This window comes from Labrus bergylta, chromosome 10 (genome assembly GCF_963930695.1).
Source record: "Labrus bergylta chromosome 10, fLabBer1.1, whole genome shotgun sequence".
Classification (NCBI taxonomy): Eukaryota; Metazoa; Chordata; class Actinopteri; order Labriformes; family Labridae; genus Labrus; species Labrus bergylta.
The window spans coordinates 10665827-10686107 of NC_089204.1; the positions used below are offsets into that span (position 1 = coordinate 10665827).

The window sequence follows — 20281 nt, forward strand, 5'->3', positions numbered from 1 at the left end:
AACAAAGACTATCCTCAAATGGGACAAACAAAAGGGTCTTTTCAAGCTGCAAAGGTTTTTCACTTTAATCTTCTGAACAGCACTCAGGGTCCATATTGAGTCATGCCAGCTTTGTTTTTTTATTGACGCCACACTCTGTCTTTTATCTTCCATCACAGTAAACATCTTCCTCTTAAACACAAAGCAGAACATTTTCTTGACTTCCCAAATAAAGCTTCAGCACTTAAAAATAGTTCCACTCATTGGTTATCATTTAAGGGACAAGAATTGATCTTTCATTACGATCAAACCTGCTCTGACAGGCTTTTCTATTTATTAGATGTTAATTTTAGACCTAGAAGTAGAACTCCTCTTCATCCTCTGAAACACTTAAAGACTCACAGAGTCCTGACACCTGCTGCTTGTGTTGATATCAGAAGCCATCAGTTTTAGTCGACAAAGATTTGGCTAGTGGAGATAATTTATAAGGGCCAATACATCGTTTTTGATTCACTGGTTACTGTTTGAAGTCTGACGACTATAGCTTGAGCAGAAAGAATACAGTTAGAGATAAGAGACGATAGGATTGTTTTAACAGCCAGTTTACAATCAGTCACTTGAAGTAAACACATTTATCCAAACATGAATAATAATAAAATGAAAATATGAACTCTCTTGTGAAATCTTTGAGCGATCAAGCCTGGAAGAGGTCAGGATTTGCATAACTAGACAATTTCAGCAGTTTGTGAGACGTGTTTCAAACTACTGGAGATACTTTGGTTTAGCACCATGGCAGAGCATGCAGAAAAAGGACTCTGCTTTAAACATGACATGTTTTTGTTTCAGTGTAAAAAAAGAATGTGTTAGGATACCAACACAACAGTGAAAAACAGCACACAGGCAAATGAGGCGAGCAGCAATATGAAGAGGAAAAACATCGTTCAGGCTAAACAGCTTCATCAACACGCCCATCTCTGTGAATGCTTCAGACAATTATCTGCTGCACTCACACGCAGAGGGTGGCTGTTAATTGTCTGAATTATCAATCTCCTTGTGAAATGATTTCAACATTTGTATTTTCACATACTGCCACTTCAGTTAACACTTTCAGCAGTGCAGCACGCGTTTAAGGGACTTAAGTGTACCTGAATTATTTGCTCCAATTTACAATGCATTTCTTTATAAAATATTCTGTGATTATAAGGCTGTTATAAGGCCAAAAACTAGAGTCCTGGTTAAATATATAGAGAGAAAATAGACTTTAATAAATTGAAGAAACACAGCAAGCTGCTACAAGCAAGCATTCTTCTCAGAGGTTTAAAGGCAGCTGGCAGCCAAGTAGTTTTAAGTTTTCACCAGTGTTGCTTCAGAATTATGAAGGAGGAATCATTTACTTGCACAGTATATGATTCTGATGTTTGGTGTTTGACACACAAACACTGCGGAAGTTGGTATCTCAGTGGGGCCACCTGAGTCAAAAAAGTCCGGACACACCCCTACAGGAAAGGACTGTTGCTGCTGTCATGGTTTAAACATGCTTGTGTGTGTGTGTGTGTGTGTGGTTTTGTGTTTGTGTGTTGCAGGAGTCGTAGCCTGCGGACGCCGGCCAACATGTTCATCATTAACCTGGCCATCACAGACCTGCTGATGTGTGTCACCCAGACACCCATCTTCTTCACCACCAGCATGCACAAGAGGTGGATCTTTGGAGAGAAAGGTAAACGCTACACATTTTTACTGCAGAAAGGGAAATTGTCTATTCTCTGTGCCTTCACCTTCAGACCTTCAGATCACTTTCTATTTCCCAACCTGACAGTGCGAATTAGAGAATCTCTGGACTGTGTTTACATTTAATTCGATCCTCCTCCGTCTCCCTGGAGAGATGCTCTGAGGTCATTTTAATATGACAGCGAGTGGTTTGCTGGTGTTTAATTCCCTTAGCTGAAAGATGAAGTGAAGGACAAGCAGAGGAGGTGTTGAGTTACTGCTTTTTATTCATTGAATTTTAAGCAAGAAATCAGTGTTAAAGCTTTAAAAAAAAAAAAAGGGGGGGACTGGAAAAGCAAATTTTATTATTTCAGATGCTGTCATTTCCTTACCCTGTTTTTGTGTTTAAAGGATCGTTTCACCCAGTCCATGAAAACCCACATGCATGGTTTATCTCCTCATAAAGATGGTTTGGGTTTATTTTCTGAAAATATTATCATTTAGAGGCTGTCACATCATGTTAAAGTAGTTACATCTGTCCCTGTATACAACCATCCATTTTCCAAGTGGAAGAACTTTTAAAGTATTTATGAAGTTTGACAACTTCTAGCAGGAAGTAAGGCCCTGATTAAGTTATAAGAGAGATTGTCGTATCATCTTAAATGGTGGTGATGTTCAGCGTTTCAGCTTTAATTTGGCTTCAAATGTTTGTCTGTTTACAGTGACAATGTTTTTACATTAATGACGACCCTTCACTTTGACGGTTGTTTGGGCAAAGCAAGGTCTGTCATGTATTTTCATAAAGTTCCTGCCTGTACAGCTGAAATCATGTGTCTCATTGTTGTACTGTAGGTAATTTACATTGGCAATAAACATTTAAAAAACAGTTGCTACACAAACAGTTAAGATGGTAAAATTAATATCATATTGGAAGTAAGTTAATCCTTTTCTGCACTATCCTTCTCATTCCTTGCAGCAGTAGTGTAATTTTTAACTACCATAACTTAAGGGTAGGGTTAGGGTTAGGGTGAGGCAGTGTGATTAGAGCCTGAAGCAGAAAGCCTGAGTTCAAAGTGAAAGTTCATAACCACCTTCTTGAAACCTGATAGGTCTAACTGAAGCTTCAGGCTTTGTTGAGCCAGCTAACTCATACAAAGCCTGATTTGTTGAACTCGTTTCATGACAAAGCCAAAGTCTACTAAAGCACCAGTAGAACTGATTTTGTGAAAATTCCTGAAAATGAAGGGATGTTATTTTCCTTCTGCTCAAATCTCCATCTACTATTTTACCCTCAAAGTGGAATACCATGATGTTAAACCTGGTTGTATATGACTAATAAGTAGAAAGATTTGTACAATTCCTCCAGCAGACTGCTTTAGCTGCCGACTCAGGAACAGACCCTAATGGCAACCAGACTTCATTGACCAAGACAGTAACTTTATGTGGTAGCACAAAAGAGTTTCTGGTCTACCATTGCCATGTTTGGTTGTTTTTGTTGTTGTTGTTTTGTAAATATTGTCAAGATCCAAACTAACCTTTTAAAGTGCAAAAGTCAAACAATTACAATAACAAGCATATGAGGCAGCAGCAGACCAACAAGTCTGAATGTTCTGAAGCATGAGTAATATAACTTTAGACAGTCAGACAGACAGACACAGACAGACAGACAGACACAGACTGACAGACAGACAGACAGACAGACAGACAGACAGACAGACAGACAGACAGACAGACAGACAGACAGACACAGACTGACAGACAGACAGACAGACAGACAGACAGACACACAGACATCTAAACTTGATCTTCCATCTGTCGCCAGGCTGTGAGTTGTATGCATTCTGCGGCGCTCTCTTTGGTATCTGCTCCATGATCACGCTGATGGTGATTGCCATCGACCGTTACTTTGTCATCACGCGACCTCTGACCTCAATCGGAAAATTGTCCAGGAAACGGGCCTTTCTCATCCTCTCGGCAGCCTGGGCCTACTCTCTGGGCTGGAGCCTGCCACCGTTCTTTGGCTGGAGTAAGCACTTAAACACACACACACACACACACACACACACACACACACACACACACACACACTCACACACACACACACACACACACACAGACACAGAACAATAACCTATATACCAGTCTGTACTGTTCTCCATTTTTTATCTCAGCACACTTATCCTCAAAGCTCTTTATCACCTCAAACTTATTGCTCATTTGTCCTTCAAATCTCATTTTTTATTGGTTCATTCCAAGGTCACACTCCATCACACACACACACACACACACACACACACACTTGACATGTGTTGTGAGATTTTCTTCCTCTCACCTGGTTTTCATTCTCCTCAGCTGGCTGGATCTCACATTGATATGTAAATCCCAATGTATGGAAACATAAATCTCCCCATAAATCTTCGTCAATCTGAAGTGAAAACTCTCCAGACTCCGTCCAGGTGGAAAATGTTACACATCAATGTACAGCTTGTTTAAGCAATACGTTGTAGTATGGTATGAGAGTATGTGTCTTAGCTCTTGTTTTTTTATACTCATGAGATCTGAATGTTCTCATGAGGAGACATTAAATAAAAGAAAATATTTCTATGAGAGTTTATAGGTTCAGGTCTGGTGGAGGTCAATGTGGGGAGTAAATGCTTTCATGAGAGTGTGAAATTTTCTAAACAACAGAAAAAACTCTGAAGTGTTATTCTTATAAATATGACCACTTAGCATTCTTCCCCTGTATATTATTTGATCTTGTCCAAACAGAAAAGAGTGGTACCAGCTGTTGTATTAACATTGAAGTGAGGAGCTCATTTAAACCCTGAGGGCTACAGAGGCCAAGTTAGATAGATAGTAGACTCAAGAGTGAAAGTGGAGCCATGAATACTACACTGTTAAAGTCAAGTAAATGATTAAATCAGTATTCTTGTTTATTTTTTGACATATGAAGGAATTCAAAATGCTTCAAAAGTTATATTTGGATACCAGTTGTGGAATGTTATTATCAATAAATGAATAAAACAAATATTGACCACCTGACAGTTTTTATTTTTTCTAATTAAACTCCCTTGACAATGTAGCACCCTAGGCAAATGTCGACATTGCTGATGTCTCAAGCCGTCCCTGGTAGGACTTTCACTTGCAACTAAGTATTTTTACAGTGTGGTATTAGTGGTTTTACATCCGAGAATGGTCTATAATGTTCCTCTGCCATTGCTGCTTATTTAAATAAAATAACTTATTTCTGAAAATGTATTTTTAGGCTTTTGATGTTAATATTTTTTCATCCAGTAGTTGTTGATAAGGGTGCATTAATGTCTTTGGCCACACATAGTAAATGAAACCAGAGGGGCACTGTTTCACACAGTTCAGGAAACTTCAGGGGAAAAAAATGGGAGGATAGAAAAAAGTCTTAATGGGGTCCAAAGGGCATCCAGGTTTATTGTGAGAACATGATGGGACATTAAAACGGTCTTTATTTTCTGTTTAATTTCTGGGTCTCTATCTCCCTTCAGGTGCCTATGTCCCAGAGGGCCTGCTGACGTCCTGCACATGGGACTACATGACCTTCACCCCGTCGGTCCGAGCATACACCATGCTGCTCTGCATCTTTGTCTTCTTCCTGCCACTCTTCATCATCATCTACTGCTACGTCTTCATCTTTCGGGCCATCCGCAACACCAACCAGTAAGTCTCTGTTTGTGTGTGTGATTGATGTGTTCCTGTTTTTGTTTTTTTTCAGTGTGCTTTGTTTACGTTTATTTATTTCATTTTATGTATGGTGAGGCAAAGTTTCCCAAACACCACGATTATACAAAAAGTCAAAAAGATGGCAATTTGTACAAAGGAACGTTTATTCAAATGAAGAAACACATTTATTTAAGGGGAACTTGGGGAAAGCCTGTCGTTCTGGAAAGTCTCCTGACTTTGTGTCATCATGCAGACCGACCTCAGAAAGCATAAAGCCAGACTTTTAATTAACCTCCTTCATTATGTCTTTGTAACAGCAACCTTTGACCTATTTATTTATAAACTGGGCACTGGTCAGCCTCATGTACTGTACCTGGACACGACAGTAAATTAAATAAATTGTTTCTGAAGAAGTGAGATTTTAGTTTTCTTTTAGGAAGGGTGGAACGACTGGTTGTCTTTTACCAACTTTAATAAAAACAAATGATCCTGGCTCTGACTAATCCAATTGCTTGGTTTTTGTTCACAGCTCAACACAATATTCTCACAATTTCATCACCATGGGTTTTGTGTTTTCCAGGGCTGTGGGGAAGATGAGTGGCAGCATTCACAGTCACGGCAGCAGTCGGGACTCGGCGAAGAACTTCCACCGACTGCAAAACGAGTGGAAGATGGCCAAGATCGCTCTGATCGTTATCCTGCTTTACGTCATCTCCTGGTCGCCATACTCAAGCGTCGCTCTCACTGCCTTTGCTGGGTAAAAAAAAAAAAAAACACATACAGACAAAGGCTGCTTACTGAACATCACTGTAAAATCATTCAAATCCACCAGTGCCCACGAGATACTGCTCAAAGAAGACTGTGGCTTGCTGATGTGGATTGAAAACACCAGTGAAGTCTGTGTGCTCAATTGAAATCTTCAGGAGGATTTAAGACTATATGACTGAATGTTTTCTTCCTATTAAAGCGTTCAATTATAAAGAAGCATAAATTGGAGATACTGATGTGAATCATGATGTGCTCAGTTTTTATTTCACACATAATGAAAATGTAAGTACAAGAGGATATCTATAAGTACAGGCAGAATTAAATCACACTTAAAGCTAGCCAAGCATCACAGGACAATTTATCTTATTTACCCTTTAGTTATGTCATTCTATAATGTTGATGTACATTAGAGCTATGTTTCCTGTTAAGTGCACTAAATTACTCACCGATCTCATGAATTGGGCTTGACTTACAGGCAGATAACAAGTGTCCTGAATCTGTCTATAATTACACTTACTACCTAAAAGAGGAAATACTCTTAAAATCAAAACAACGTTCTCAGAAAGCCTCCCAAAATGATATTTTTAAGAAGATTAGATATATTAAGAAGATGGGATTTGACCCCTCACGTCCCACTATGCAGTTGCCTAAAGTGTCTATGATCAAGATGCTAAATCCACACAGTTCTTTCTGCTCCCTCACTGTGTTAATTCTATTTCCTGCTGCAGGTACTCAGACATGTTGACTCCCTACATGAACTCTGTGCCCGCTGTCATTGCCAAGGCCTCAGCCATCCACAACCCCATCATCTATGCCATCACACACCCAAAATACAGGTAACACACACAGATGATTTCATTATACCCACCTACGAAACAAAAAAATCGGTTTCATCGGTTTTTAAAATGTTAACATCTTCAACAATAATTTTCCTTTTAGACTGATTTTGGAAAAGAATAATTGACAAACACTAGAAGAGAAAATACAACAAAGTGAAATAAAGTAATCAGGGTAAGCTATAAAAAACAAAATCTGTTTTCCTTGATACGACCTTCAGTTGTATTAAATGGTAATTTAACTCCAGCTAACCTGCCTGCAGCGTCGCCTGTTCTGAAATTGATCTCCCCTGATGTGAGCACTCTAATTAATTTGACTACTGTCCAACCTGAATGTTATCTGAGCTGGAGACACTCAAACACACATTAAGGTTAGATGAAGACACATGACCTTAATTGTTACAGTAAGTAACTACTACAACACTTTTTTCCAACATGTAAAATAACATATTGAAGGAAAAACTTTAAAGTTCAATGAAGAAAATTACGGTTTTCACTGAAGAATCAAAGTTACAGAAAATATTCCTTAGGTTAAAATTCTAAGTCCAACTGAGGTGTTTCCTGCCTTTGATCCAACGTCAAAGGTTATAAGGTTAGACCCAAACCGAAATAAGTTTGAAACACAGTATAGCTAAGCACAAAGACAGAAAGTAGGAGGAAACAGCATGGCTCTGCATAAAGCATAAAGGAAAAGGAAAGGAAATATTCATTTTGTAAACAACTGTATCTGTCCAACATACTTTGGGGAAGCTGCCAGATAAACTCTGGGAGAAAACATTTTGTTTTTTCTACAGGCACAATCGTACCAAACCTGCTCACCACACAGTCATGACAAGAATTAAGGAAGCAGAAGACAATTGCTACATTGACTGTTGTCAGAAATGCAAAAGATAAAGTCTGATTTCATGATCTCTTTGTCCAGGTTAGCGTTAGCTAAGTACATCCCATGTCTCGGCGTCCTGCTCTGTGTTCATCCTCGTGACCTCCGCTCTGCCAGCAGCAGCTTCATGTCGACACGTCGCTCCACTGTGACCAGCCAGACCTCCGACATCAGCAGCCAGTTCAGACGGCAGAGCAACGGCAAGTCCCGCCTCTCCTCCGCCTCCGACAGCGAATCGGTAAGCTTTGATCAATTTGAGCTGTTTAATGACATTGACTGATTTGAAATCTTAAGCAAGAGAGGCAGATACTCAGTGTGTGTGAATCAAAGTGTTTGTTTTCCTCTGCAGGGTATGACAGACACTGAGGCGGATCTGTCCAGTATGAGCTCCAGACCCGCCAGCCGCCAGGTCTCCTGTGACATCAGCAGAGACACGGCTGAGCTCCCCGACTTCAAACCCTCCTCCAGCTTCAAGTCCAAGATGAAGAGCCACGACTCGGGCATCTTTGAAAAGGTTAACATCGCTCACCTGTCAATCAATTCAGTTGTCCAGGATGCTGATGACCTCAAGAAAAACAACATGTGTTAAAACACAAACATACAAAAGTACAGCCCTAAGAAAGGTTTAAAGTTTTCTTCTTCTCTACTTTCACTACTGCTACTTTTTACAGCTGCATATATCCATTATAGAAAGTGGGAATCTTCCCCAGAATGAAACTCCAATAAACTGCAGTGGAGTTAACGCATCTTCTTAATATGAATTCATTTGAAACATACAGAAACATATTGCTTTGACTTGATAAATTAAGAATCTTCTGTTTCTGAATTAATGAGATTGTTAGGCCGTAATTCAGAAAAACAGCAGATTTATTTTTTAAGTGAGTTGGTTTTTTTTGCATTACGCTTCCATAGAAACAGCAGTCCTGTTCCGTACATTAAAATCAATACAATGCAGTACCCTCTCATCTGCGGTTGCGAAGGAGTCAAAACACTTAAACCCACCTTCATGGTTACCAGATGCATCCTTAAGTGACCCTGAATCATAACGTGTGTTGCTCATTATAGGTCCCTGCAAAATGGGATACACATAATCACTGCACAATGTGGAAATTCATATAAAAGGATCACAGATGTTCACAGATGTTGGGGATGGTAAAATTCAACAAAGACTTTAAGCTGAGTTGTGGTTTAAAAAAAAAGAAAGTCTCTTAGAACATGATCTATGTATTTACACCTGGTTGCCTGAAATAGCTTTAACTTCTTGACTCTGCATCAATATTGGTCCAAAATGCCACAGATTCTTTTCATGTACTTGATTTGTTGGATGTTTTACACTCCTTCAGCTACAGGTGTCGGTGTCAGGAACTGACAATATTTATTGCTTCTGTGAAAGATAAATTGTATTCATAGAGGGTGTAAATCATAGATCATTGTTTTCTCCCGAGAGTTTGTCCTTGTCGACCTTACAGCAGATGAATAATACATCAGATCACAACAACAAAGATGTTTAGATCTGTTACCCTTTATGTCGATTATTACCTTTGCTTTCAACTGGAGAGGAGGAAGAGGAGGGTCACTTGAGGGGGAGTCATCAGGATTGTGGGTCATGTTAGGGGGGTCATTTGAGGCTGTCTGTGTCTGGTCTGATGAAAGCCGCTCTGAAACATTTTCTTTCACAACACCAGTGTTCAACACAATCTGCTGCTCTGTGGTTTTAATCTGCTTGATGTGCTTTTCAGCTTGAATCAGGAAATCCTCTTTTCTTTTGATCTTAATCATTGACTCAAATCTATCACTGATCTTTTAAAAGGGACATTGAAATTCCTGGTAATTGATTAGAGTTTGATGGATTATAATCTGGCCTCCTGCCTGCATCCCTGATTAAATCTAATTTACAAATGAATCTATATCTTGGCATTGAGGAGGATTTCCATCATGATTGCTGCTTCTGGATGTTGGTGAATACACATGGACTAACATTCGCTTGTTTGTTTTTCTTACAGACGTCATATGACACTGATTTCTCCTTGGTAGGAGCCAGTGAACGCGGCAGCATCCCTAATGTGAGCATCATTTATTCACAGGGCTGCACACACTACAGATAAAGAAGAAGGAGACACAATGCCTTTTCATATTTTGAATAACTTCTTAAAACTCTTTTTCTGGAAAAAAAAAAAAAAAGACAAATAAAGCAAAACACAAGACACAAATTCAGGGATGTGTGATTTAACATGCAACCCCAAACGGTATAAGCAGTAGCCTATAGATAATGGATGGATGGATTATTAGTAGTGTAATGCAAAGTGATGCAGTTTAAATGACGCAATACATACAAAATATTGTAATACATTTTTAAAAACTGAAAATAAATTATGGATTAATTGTCCACTGCTATAAAACAGCACTGCATTGAAAACAGACAGGACCCTGTAGTGTAGTGGACATTACTGCATGGGCGTAGGAACCCCTCAGTGAACACATTGCATCGCTGCGTTCACAAATGCTAGCTGAATCTCTGCCTGAAATGCAGCCTCCGTCTCTGGGTCCAGGCTCATGGAAAAAACTGTCCTGAGGTCTGACGAGTCAGAAATTGACTTTCTGTTTGGAAATATTGGATACCCTGTTCTCTGAACCACAGAGGAGAGGGACCATAACCCATTGTTGTCAGTGCACAGCTCAAAAGCCAGCATCTGTGATCGTATGGGGGTGCAGTCATGCTCATGGCAATGGCTACCTGCACATTTGTGAGGGCTTTATTAATGCTGAACCTTACCGGTTTTGGAGCAACATATGCTGCCATGTACACAACTTTTTCTTCAAGGGTCTTGTTTGTTCTAGCAAGACACTGCATAAACACATTCTGGACATATTGCAAACAGTGTGGCTCTGTACGACTCCAGGCGATAAACTAACTGGCCTTCCTGCACTCCTGATTTGTCCCCATTGGAAATGTTTAGAGCAATATGAACCACTAAACAAGACAAAGGGGACCCTGAACTGTAGAACAGCTGAAAGCCTACATTTAGAAAGAACGGTAAATCATTCAACAGTTTCCACAGTTTATATGTTGTCTTTGTGCTATTTTCAATTAAAAATGTGAATTTAAAGTTTTGAAAATCATCACATTGTGCTTTGAAGAACATTTCAAACAATATCCCAAACATTTTTTGGGAAACAGATTTGAGTATAGTTTCTACAAGTACAAACTAATTAGAATAAATTTATGGTAACACAGCCTTTGTCTGTGTGTCTGTCTGACAGGGCGGGGACTTTGGAGAGCAACATGTAAGGAGAGGCACGATTGGTCGAATCCCGAGCATCGTCGTCACTTCTGAGTCCAGCCCCTTCCTGCCCATTGGGCGGAAAGGCTCCAAGACGACTCACAACAACACAAAGGCAGGGTCGGGGTAAAACCCGGCCTCCTCCTGGCTGATCACATGCAGCCAAGTGACCATCTCACTTTGAGTCATATACAGTATTTAAGAATAGTTTAAAAAACACCAAAAAATTGAGTTTACATAAAGCTCAGAAACAAACAAAGCCATGAAAGAAATTAATTTAAACCTTTAAATAAGCAAACATGGACACAACCTATAACGTCAGTGGTGAAACATGTTGCTGTCCTGCAACGTTTAAGTCAAAAGACAATTTTACATTTACTGTGGATCCTATAGAGTACATTTATATATTATACCACTTCAAAACAATGTACTCCGTGTTAAGTTGTTCTTTTATATTCAGCGAATTATCGCTGGAATAAAAAGATCATCTGTAAATAATGCTTTTATTTCTCTTTGGGAGGCCTATTACTGTTTATTCATTTTGTATCAAAGCCTCACACACCTACACACAGGTGTTAGTTGTTCATTTGGCTGATTAGACCTCCGTGTATGGACAGCATAGCCAGTTTGTGCAGTTCAAAGTCTACTCGTATGAAGGGCCCTATTGTCCAGAGAAGAGGTAATCAGACAAAACAAGTGAAAACCCTTTGTGGCTGTATAACCATCATGTAGGACTACTTCAGTGGACTCACAACACGGTATTATATGATGAAGGCCTGTATAGTACTGAAGCCAAACAATCACCTGGAGATGAACTAATGCTTCTGATTTTTGTTCCACAGTCAGAGGATGCAAATAGACACAAGGTTGTTGTTTTTTGACTGTCTTCTTATGGTTGTGTGTATGTATGAGTTCCTCTAAGAGAGGTAAAAGGAGGTTCTAAGACAGCCCAGCATGAATATGTGATGACTATTTGTTTGGAAATGGATGATTTTTTTTTAGGCACACGGTGCGATTTTTCAAACAAAATCTGTGGTTCCCTGTTTGTGTTCTTGGTATCTGTTGCATTTTATTATTAACCTGTGATTATTCAGCTCAGTCCTCTGCAGAGTTATTTGACAGGTGCAAAGTTTTATTGGTTCTCAATGAGTCGACTGAGACACTGCGAAAAAGAGACTATTTCAAAACCAAACTTTAAATCTGAAAACAAGAACAGCCTTCGTATCCTAGAAATAAAGATAGTTTGAAAAAGCACCCTGATTAACTCATCCAACAAAAGCTTCAACGTTACAGTAACTTTAACCAGGACTTGCAAGCAATCGGCATTTTATCCTAGCACTGTTTTAATCAAGGTTATGTAAAGTTGAACTTGTGTTATTGAGCTTCTGCTTTAGCAACCCAAACCAAGAAACAACTCTTTTTAATGCACGTATAATTATTTTTCTAAAAGCCTAAATTTAATCATACTGTTAAAATCTATGAACAATATTTCATCAAATCTAACTGGGCTTTCTTGTCTGTAGGCAGACTGGCTGAGTAGTATATTTTTCCACTTTTGTGACAAAGCTACCAGTTTCCAGTCTCACTGCTTCCAGTCTTTATGCTAAGCTGGGATAAACATGTTCCAGACCAACAGCATCTCTGACCTGTACCAGCGGTTCCCAAACTTTAAAAGCTGGGCCCCCCTCTCAAACATTGGAAGAATGACAGAAAAGCAGTTTACTGAAAAAAAGGACTAGCAAGCCAGTTTAAAAGAGGAAGAAATCAAAACGGATACTGCAATCTAGGTTTAGTTTAGTGTAGATTTATTTTTTTTATAATATTTTATTTTGCATTTTCCAACAAAAATAATACACACATCACAAATCAGCAAAGTCCATGAGCACGAGGACTTACACAATCTTAATAAAGAGACATGTTTAGATTTATTTTCAGCCACACATTTACCCTTGAAGTCCCCCCACAAAATCTGCCATGCTTTACTCAGTGTTTTTATTAACCATGCATGTTGGGCCCCACTTTGGGAACCACTGGTATAGACAAATGTAAAGATCAATTTCTATTGGCTATACATTCCTGATAACATTTTGGTACTATGTCATGCTCCTGCAAAAGCACTTTCACAGCCAAAAGACATTTTTAAATGTTGTTAAGAGATTTCCTGCTTTCAGGTGTTCTTCAGTTTGCGTTCTTCTGTTTGTGTTTCTTTTCTTCATTTAATATTTTAAATGTATATTTTGCTAAAGAGTAGTGTAGTGGATGTGACCATGGTGTTGTTTGTGTTAATAAGGGGGGTTAAAGAGACATAATTGTTGATTGTAATGCAGTGTTTTACAAGCTAATCTGACACATTGGTCTGTGTGAGGTTTATGTACCTTTCCCAAAGACTCCTCTTTGTCTGCTCTTGTAAAATAACACAGATATGACAACTCGTGACCGGTTAGTTCTAGCTGGGAGGAAAGTTTCCATCTATTTAGCCAAGCAGACTGTTGAGCAGCTTTTTAAGCTGTAAAACTGAACCATTAGCTAAGTAGAACCGAGCTATTTAACTTATCTAAACAAAGTTATTTCAGGTGAATCTAAAGCATGAGCGCACCTGAATCCAGCTTAGTTCATTTTCTTGCAATTTTTATTTCTCCCAGCGTCCAGCTGCAGAAAGTGCAAACAAATCTTTGACAGTTATACTCTGCATAGTGTTACATAAACAGTGAGGATACTGGGTATATTTCAGATGTTTGTATGATTAATCCTTGTGTATTAAAGTGACTGTTCAGAAAGAATGATGTTTAAAAAACAGGAAGATGATTTATTGTAGATTTGTTACTTCAGTGTTTTATTTATTTTTCTAAATAAATTCCTTCTATTCACTGTATTTGTTGTTGAACACCTTTATTCATGTCTGTGTACATAGAGAGAAGGTTTTAGCATTTTATACAGATAATGTAGAATATTGGGCATATTCCTGTTTCACATGAACATGTTGGTTTATGAGTTTGAGCAAAGCAGAATAAAACATGTTCATTATTTTAAATAAGAGGTCATGGCAGTGGCAGTTCCCCTACGTTTGCTACCTGTGACCACACAAACAGGAGTGTCAGTGTATACTGTAGCTTTAAATAAAAACCCCGCTAATGAAAATCCACCGTAAACACCACCTCCCCCCCTCTCCCTCTCTCTCCCCCTCCCCCTCCCCCTCCTCCACCCCTGGGCCTCACTCCTGCGCTCTCTGCCCGGCCCGGGCACCGGAGCTGGATCCCCGGATCACCGCAAGGCTGTCCCGGTTGGTGTGTGGCGGTTCACGGAGCTGCGAAGAAATAAACAGCTTCAGCAGGTATTCACCTTTCAGACGGTGTCCCACCTGTTCAAGCGCACGTGCTTCTGTTTTCTCCTGGCTTATCCCGGAACCGGCAACAGGTTGCATCCATCGCCGGCCCGCCTCACAGCTTTGTGGGCCCACTTCACATTAACAACTTGTATCTGCGCCCCTTTTTAAAACCCTAAAGTTAACTCAACGTGACCCAGTAAAGAGTCACTTATTCGGTGTATGTTGTCGTCGGGGTGTAGGCTGAGTTACGTGCACGGAGCGGCCCTGCTGGGCGGATCAGAGGACGGGACGCAGCAGGGGAAGGTGGGCGGTGTCTGTCTGCAGCTCACCTGGGACAAGAGGTGAACATAACTGATTTAACAACTGTCTGCGTTCATGTATCTAATTAAAGCCGTGATAACATGACAGGTGTGCTGTACAGGATAACAGGCTGTGGCTCATTTCAATAACGAATCGAAAACTTGCTTTTGTGTGTCCAGTAGGCTTATGCTATATCTAGACAGGTCTAATTTCTTTCCCACCTAGCTTTTTACACTGTTTATATTCAGAGATCTGTCTGAGTAGGCTATTTTATAATTGTAAGGTTATAACTGTTAAATAGCAGGTAGTTGACAGGTAGCAACAGTGCCCCCCTGTTTTTAAGCCTGCAGTGTGGCCCATGTAGAAACATAAATGAAATGCTTAGGGAAAAAAAAAACCAATTAATTAATTAACCATTTATTTATTAATTAAACATTACATGAATATTAAAAAGCAACTGTCCAAATGAGGATTTAAATAAGATAAACTGATTAATATATTCAATACAAGGAGAGAAAGATTAGGCTACTACAATATTAAAGTCCTGTACCGTGAAGAAAATAAAGTGTGTGTGCGTGTGTGTGTGTGTGTGTGTGCGCGCGTGCGCGCGCGTGTGTGTGTGCGCGCGCGCGCGTGTGTGTGTGTGTGCGCGCGCGTGTGTGTGTGTGTGTGTGCGTGTGTGTGTGTGTGTGTGTGTGCGCGTGTTATCAGCATTATGTTAACTAAATTGACATTTAACTTATTAAGTCAGCTCTATTAAAGAGCCGTTTAAAATGACAAACTAAAGGTCAGCACTGAGGTCAGCTGCGTTGTTAAGGCTTAGAGAGAGAGATCCACTATCACCCCATCGTCCCCTTTCATCAAATACTGTAACCCACACACATGCACGCTATTTAACACCCTACTCATATCGCCGTTATGTGTCTCTGTGTTGGACTGCCCACTAACAAACCTTGTCGAGGCCTAAACAGCTTTTATTTTAACCGGATGAAAAGTCATGTTATTTTCATTGTGGTTGGATTTTGGTTCAATGTATTTTACATTGTGCTGCACGGTGATGCAGTGGTTTGTGCCGTCGCTTCACAGCAAGAACGTTCCAGGTTTGAGTTCCTGCCGGAGAGGGCCTTTCTGGTTGGATTTGTTATGTTCGTGAGGTGGCTCTAAATTTCCCATTCAGTGTGACTGGTTGTTTGTCTCTGTGTGTCAGGCCTGGGATTGACTGGCGACCTGTGTGTACCCCACCTCTGACCCAACGACAGCTGATTGGCTCTAGCGCCAAGTGACCCCAAGTGGGATAAGCGATGGATGAGGTATTTGCTGTAAGATTCATTTGGCAACACAAATGGCTGAATTTCTTCATCCAGACTTGACCTGTACTTTTTCCTGTTAGCCTCCTAGTAAAACGTCCATGTTAAGTCATCGTTAGCTGATGTGTGGTCGCAAATATTCAGGACAGTTTCCTCTGAGCAAGTGGGCGATGATGTCTATCGCATGTTAATGATGCAGGACATGTGCAATCTTTTGCATGAGGGGAATCTGCGTCATATTCTTTCCTGTTCAGCAGTATGTTCCTCACCACTCACACTGTAAATCTGTCCAATTAAGAACAGCATTGATACAAAGGCAACAAACCGTCACTTTAGTGTCAGACTATCTCTCTCTTGGATTTCATCCTGTCTGACAGGGCGAGCTTCACACTCTGAGGGACATGTGTGAGAGAGCAGCTCAGGCAGATTCCTAGGGCAGTCCTTATATTTTCTACAGCTTCTGAAGCAAATGTTTACATGTAGATTGTTCTGCTGAAGGACAGACAGTGACAGTATCTTGCCGCAAAAAAAGTATCAATGTACAGACATGTGAGGAGGAGGAGGAGGAGGAGGAGGCTAACAAAGCATTACAGTAAATGATTCAGTCCATCCATTATCTACACAGCTTATCCTGTTAAGAGTCACTAGGGGGGATGGAGCTGATCCAAGCTGTCGTTTGGTGAGAGGCAGGGTACACCCTGGACAGGTCCCACTTACACACACTTACACCTGCTGTTTGGGAACTGCTACTGGCTATTAAGGGTCAACAATTAACCTACAGAGCATGTCTTGACACTATCACAGGAAGCTGGAGTACCTGGACTGAACCCACACAGGCACACTGAGAACATTAAAGCCCCTCATAAAAAGACCCCAGCTGGCAGACAGGTTCTCCTTGCTGTGAGGCAACAACGCTAACCACCAGTGCTAATCAGATCCACAGCTGTTAGTTGGTTTGTCAAACGCTGATTAAGTGACAGTTGGGTGGCAATTCATGGGTTTAACTCAGGATTTCACTCAGGAGACCAGGTACCAAGTCCAATATGAATATTCAAGTAAGTGTTGAGTTATTATTTTGACCAACAACATTATGTGTTTCCTAAACTTAACCAAAAAGTATTGGTGTATCGTTCCAACCCAAGCATACAGTACGATACATACAAACTCTATTTGACCTGCAGAGTCCTTTTTCACCTTTAAGAAAAAGCTAAAGACCCAGCTCGTTCATGACACCCACACACTTAATGATATTGATGACGATGATGATTTTGTTTGATATTGACAAAGATGATATTTACGATGGTTTTTTCAACTTACTGGCATTGTTGCCTCCTCTCTAGAACATGTTGTTTGTGTTGTGCTTACTCTCTGATGTACATTGCCTAAGATAAAAGCATCTGCTAAATAATTTGTAGAATTGTAGAAAGCTTCAGTATTTGAGGACCAAAGGTGAGACAAGCTATTTAACATACACACACGTCAAATATATATTATAAATGCACCATGGGGAAGTTGTCCTCCAGTAGTATCGTCACTGTGCCTGCATCAGATTCCTCTCTGTGACAAAGTGTCTAAACTTAGCAGGTGATGTCACAGACTGAGCAGATAAAGGCTGCTCTGAGGTCAGCCTGTCGGTCGGTGGACAGAAGCTGAAGAGCCCTAAAAAAAGAAGGCAAAAAACTTGACAGGGAAGTTGTTTCACAAAGTTGTTAGTTGGTTTTTAGTTGTAGAAATGTTTTTTTTTTTCATAATAAAGTGAAAACAAAACTATTTTGTGTAATTTCAAAACACAAATGTAGAGTTTAAGTTTCTTATAAGGTTTGTGTGTGTGTGTGTGTGTGTGTGTGTGTGTGTGTGTGTGTGTGTGTGTGTGTGTGTGTGTGTGTGTGTGTGTGTGTGTGTGTGTGTGTGTGTGTGTGTGTGTGTGTGTGTGTGTGTGTGTGTGTGTGTGTGTGTGTGTGTGTGTGTGTGTGTGTGTGTGTGTGTGTGTGTGTGTGTGTGTGTGTGTGTGTGTGTGTGTGTGTGTGTGTTTTGAAGGGGAATTCTCACCTGTTGTTGTTAGCACCTGCCCAAATAAAAACCATTAACCTGGGGTACATGTGTTACTGTTGAGGGAAAGGACTGTCTTGTTACTCTTCTGTCAGCACTGAAGTAGACTGTTAAACATAGTTGGTATATGTTTAGGGAGGTTGTATTTTGTACTTATCAAAGTCAGTCTAGTATCTGTAGTCTGGTGATATGGTACGTATCACAATACAGGGGTAAGGTGTAATATATTGCGGTGTTTTGCGATATTGCTGGAGGAAACTTTTTGAGTTTTTGCCTTTGATATGTCCTCTCTTTACATAATTAGTCAAGATTAAAGTGTCAAATAGCTGAAGGTTGATAAAACTATATGAATATTCACTAAAATCATTTCATCCTTTTACTATCTGAACCTGCGACCTTGCTCAAATATCCATCTGCTGCTGACCTTTCAGCTATCGGAGCCACTTAACTCATGGCCTTTCAGTTCGTGCTTTATCACCGTGAAGATAATGAGACATCTCCCGCCGTCGCCCCTGATTGGGTCCAAGGGAGACCCTGGTCATAATGGGACGTGGGAGGGGAGGGGGGAAGAATGGGAGGGGGTGTATAGAAGAATTTCTGGGTCTATATTAGCCCCAGTGAATCACGACGGGCCGGGCATGCCGGGTGTCCCCTTTCACACCATATAAGTACACCCCCCTCCTTTCTCCCCCGCCCTGCCTCACCCAACATCACCCAACCTCACCCTCCACCCCCCCACAATGCAACAGGGCTATCTCTGGCTATTCTTAGGCTGTCACTTCAGCTCCTCTGAACAGGCAAGTCCTCTTCCCTCTCCTCGCTCGGCTTCCTCTTTTCTCTCTCTTTCTGGTTCGTGATTTGCCGTTGTTTCAGTTCACGCGTCGCACTTGTTTCTCCATCGTTTCACCTGTCTCGTAACCTTTTCTCTGTCATCTTTCAGAGGCTACTCGCTGTCGGCCTGCCCTCCCATCCCTCCAGCAGCTGTGTGTGGGCTCTAAGAAATTTTGATTTCGTTATCCATTTTGACGGATCTTTTTAACCGTGTGGAAGAATGAGCACCTACACTGTGTCACTGCCCGGCCCCGGCCCATGGGGCTTCAGGCTGCAGGGGGGAAAGGACTTCAACATGCCGCTGACCATCTCCAGGGTAAGAAACTGCTTCAAAGTGACATGAAAATACATTTTTTATCTTTACTGGAACAACTCAATCACTTAATTCATGAATGAAGATCCCAGTATTTGTTTCTGAAATTGAGTTTAACTGTTGCAGTGGAGCCTACTAGTTTTCTATCAGTGAAGTAAACATTCATTTATGACTTTTGTTGATTTTCCGAGGTGAACCATCATTTACCAGCCTCTGGATGTGTTTTTATGTCCTGGAATTCTTTATGTTTCTTTGTAACAAATGACAGAAATCAGCAGCTGTTAAAAAAACAAAAAAGGCATTAACTTAGAAAAATCGTATTTAAACAACTCTTCTTACATGAGTGACAAAAAGGGACAAGGTGTGGCGTCTTGTTGTTACATAGCTGATCATGTAATATTAGGTCCCTGGGGGGGGGGGGGGGGGGGGGGGGGCGGGGAGGATTTCTGCTTGGGGGGCTTGGTAGCGTGTCCTCGTTTTCTGCCATCTCACTTTTATCCACTGTCAACATAAAAAGTGGCTCAAAAGTGACATTGGATGAAGAATAAGACAAGGGACTCCAAAGTTTCTTTAACTAAGAAGAACTGATCCATGGAATACTTAACCAAATGAAAGACCCAAGAGAGAAAGACCCGATTGTGAAGCAGTTAAAATGAGACGGAAACGCTGCACTGACTGAAATGTACAAGAACCGATTTAAATCCACATTGGCAGATTTTTTTCACTTGTCATAGCAAAATAAAGATTCAAGGACTTGTAGTCGTAAATGATTTGAGAAGAAGAATGTTTTCACCTTGAGAGCGGCTTTTGCTCTCCATTGCTCAGAAAATCCTTTTAAAAAGCGTGCAGTAAAAGTCTTTTTTTTTTTATAGCGTTTGAGGAGCAAGCATCACCACAGAGACCTGGCGTAACTTCAGCAGCAAGGTTTAGAGTTCACTTCATAGTTTATTGAAATGAATGGCAGTCACTGGCAGCCCAGAACCAGAAGGAGAGGAAACTGTGCTTTGTTAAG

General features: G+C 40.5%; 2 protein-coding genes across 11 annotated transcripts in view; both read left to right on the forward strand.

Moving 5' to 3' along the window:
• The window catches only part of opn4a (opsin 4a (melanopsin)), a 41571-nt gene extending 27539 nt beyond the window's left edge, over positions 1-14032 (forward strand). Inside the window, exons 3-11 of the mRNA XM_020626169.3 lie at positions 1563-1696; positions 3509-3712; positions 5205-5376; positions 5960-6136; positions 6876-6983; positions 7906-8101; positions 8213-8377; positions 9867-9926; positions 11125-14032. Of these exons, the coding sequence (XP_020481825.2) occupies positions 1563-1696; positions 3509-3712; positions 5205-5376; positions 5960-6136; positions 6876-6983; positions 7906-8101; positions 8213-8377; positions 9867-9926; positions 11125-11274 (1366 nt within the window). The 3' untranslated portion in view covers positions 11275-14032. The remainder of the gene's footprint in view (positions 1-1562; positions 1697-3508; positions 3713-5204; positions 5377-5959; positions 6137-6875; positions 6984-7905; positions 8102-8212; positions 8378-9866; positions 9927-11124) is intronic.
• Positions 14033-14335: 303 nt separating this feature from the next.
• ldb3a (LIM domain binding 3a) overlaps positions 14336-20281 on the forward strand; it is a 51609-nt gene continuing 45663 nt past the window's right edge. For 6 of the 10 annotated variants that reach the window (XM_065959345.1, XM_065959347.1, XM_065959344.1 and 3 more), the window contains exons 1-2: positions 18866-18974; positions 19066-19272. In XM_065959345.1, coding sequence (XP_065815417.1) covers positions 19177-19272 — 96 coding nt within the window. In that variant the 5' untranslated portion in view covers positions 18866-18974; positions 19066-19176. The other 4 variants (XM_029275624.2, XM_029275623.2, XM_065959343.1 and 1 more) reach the window with 4 other exon arrangements.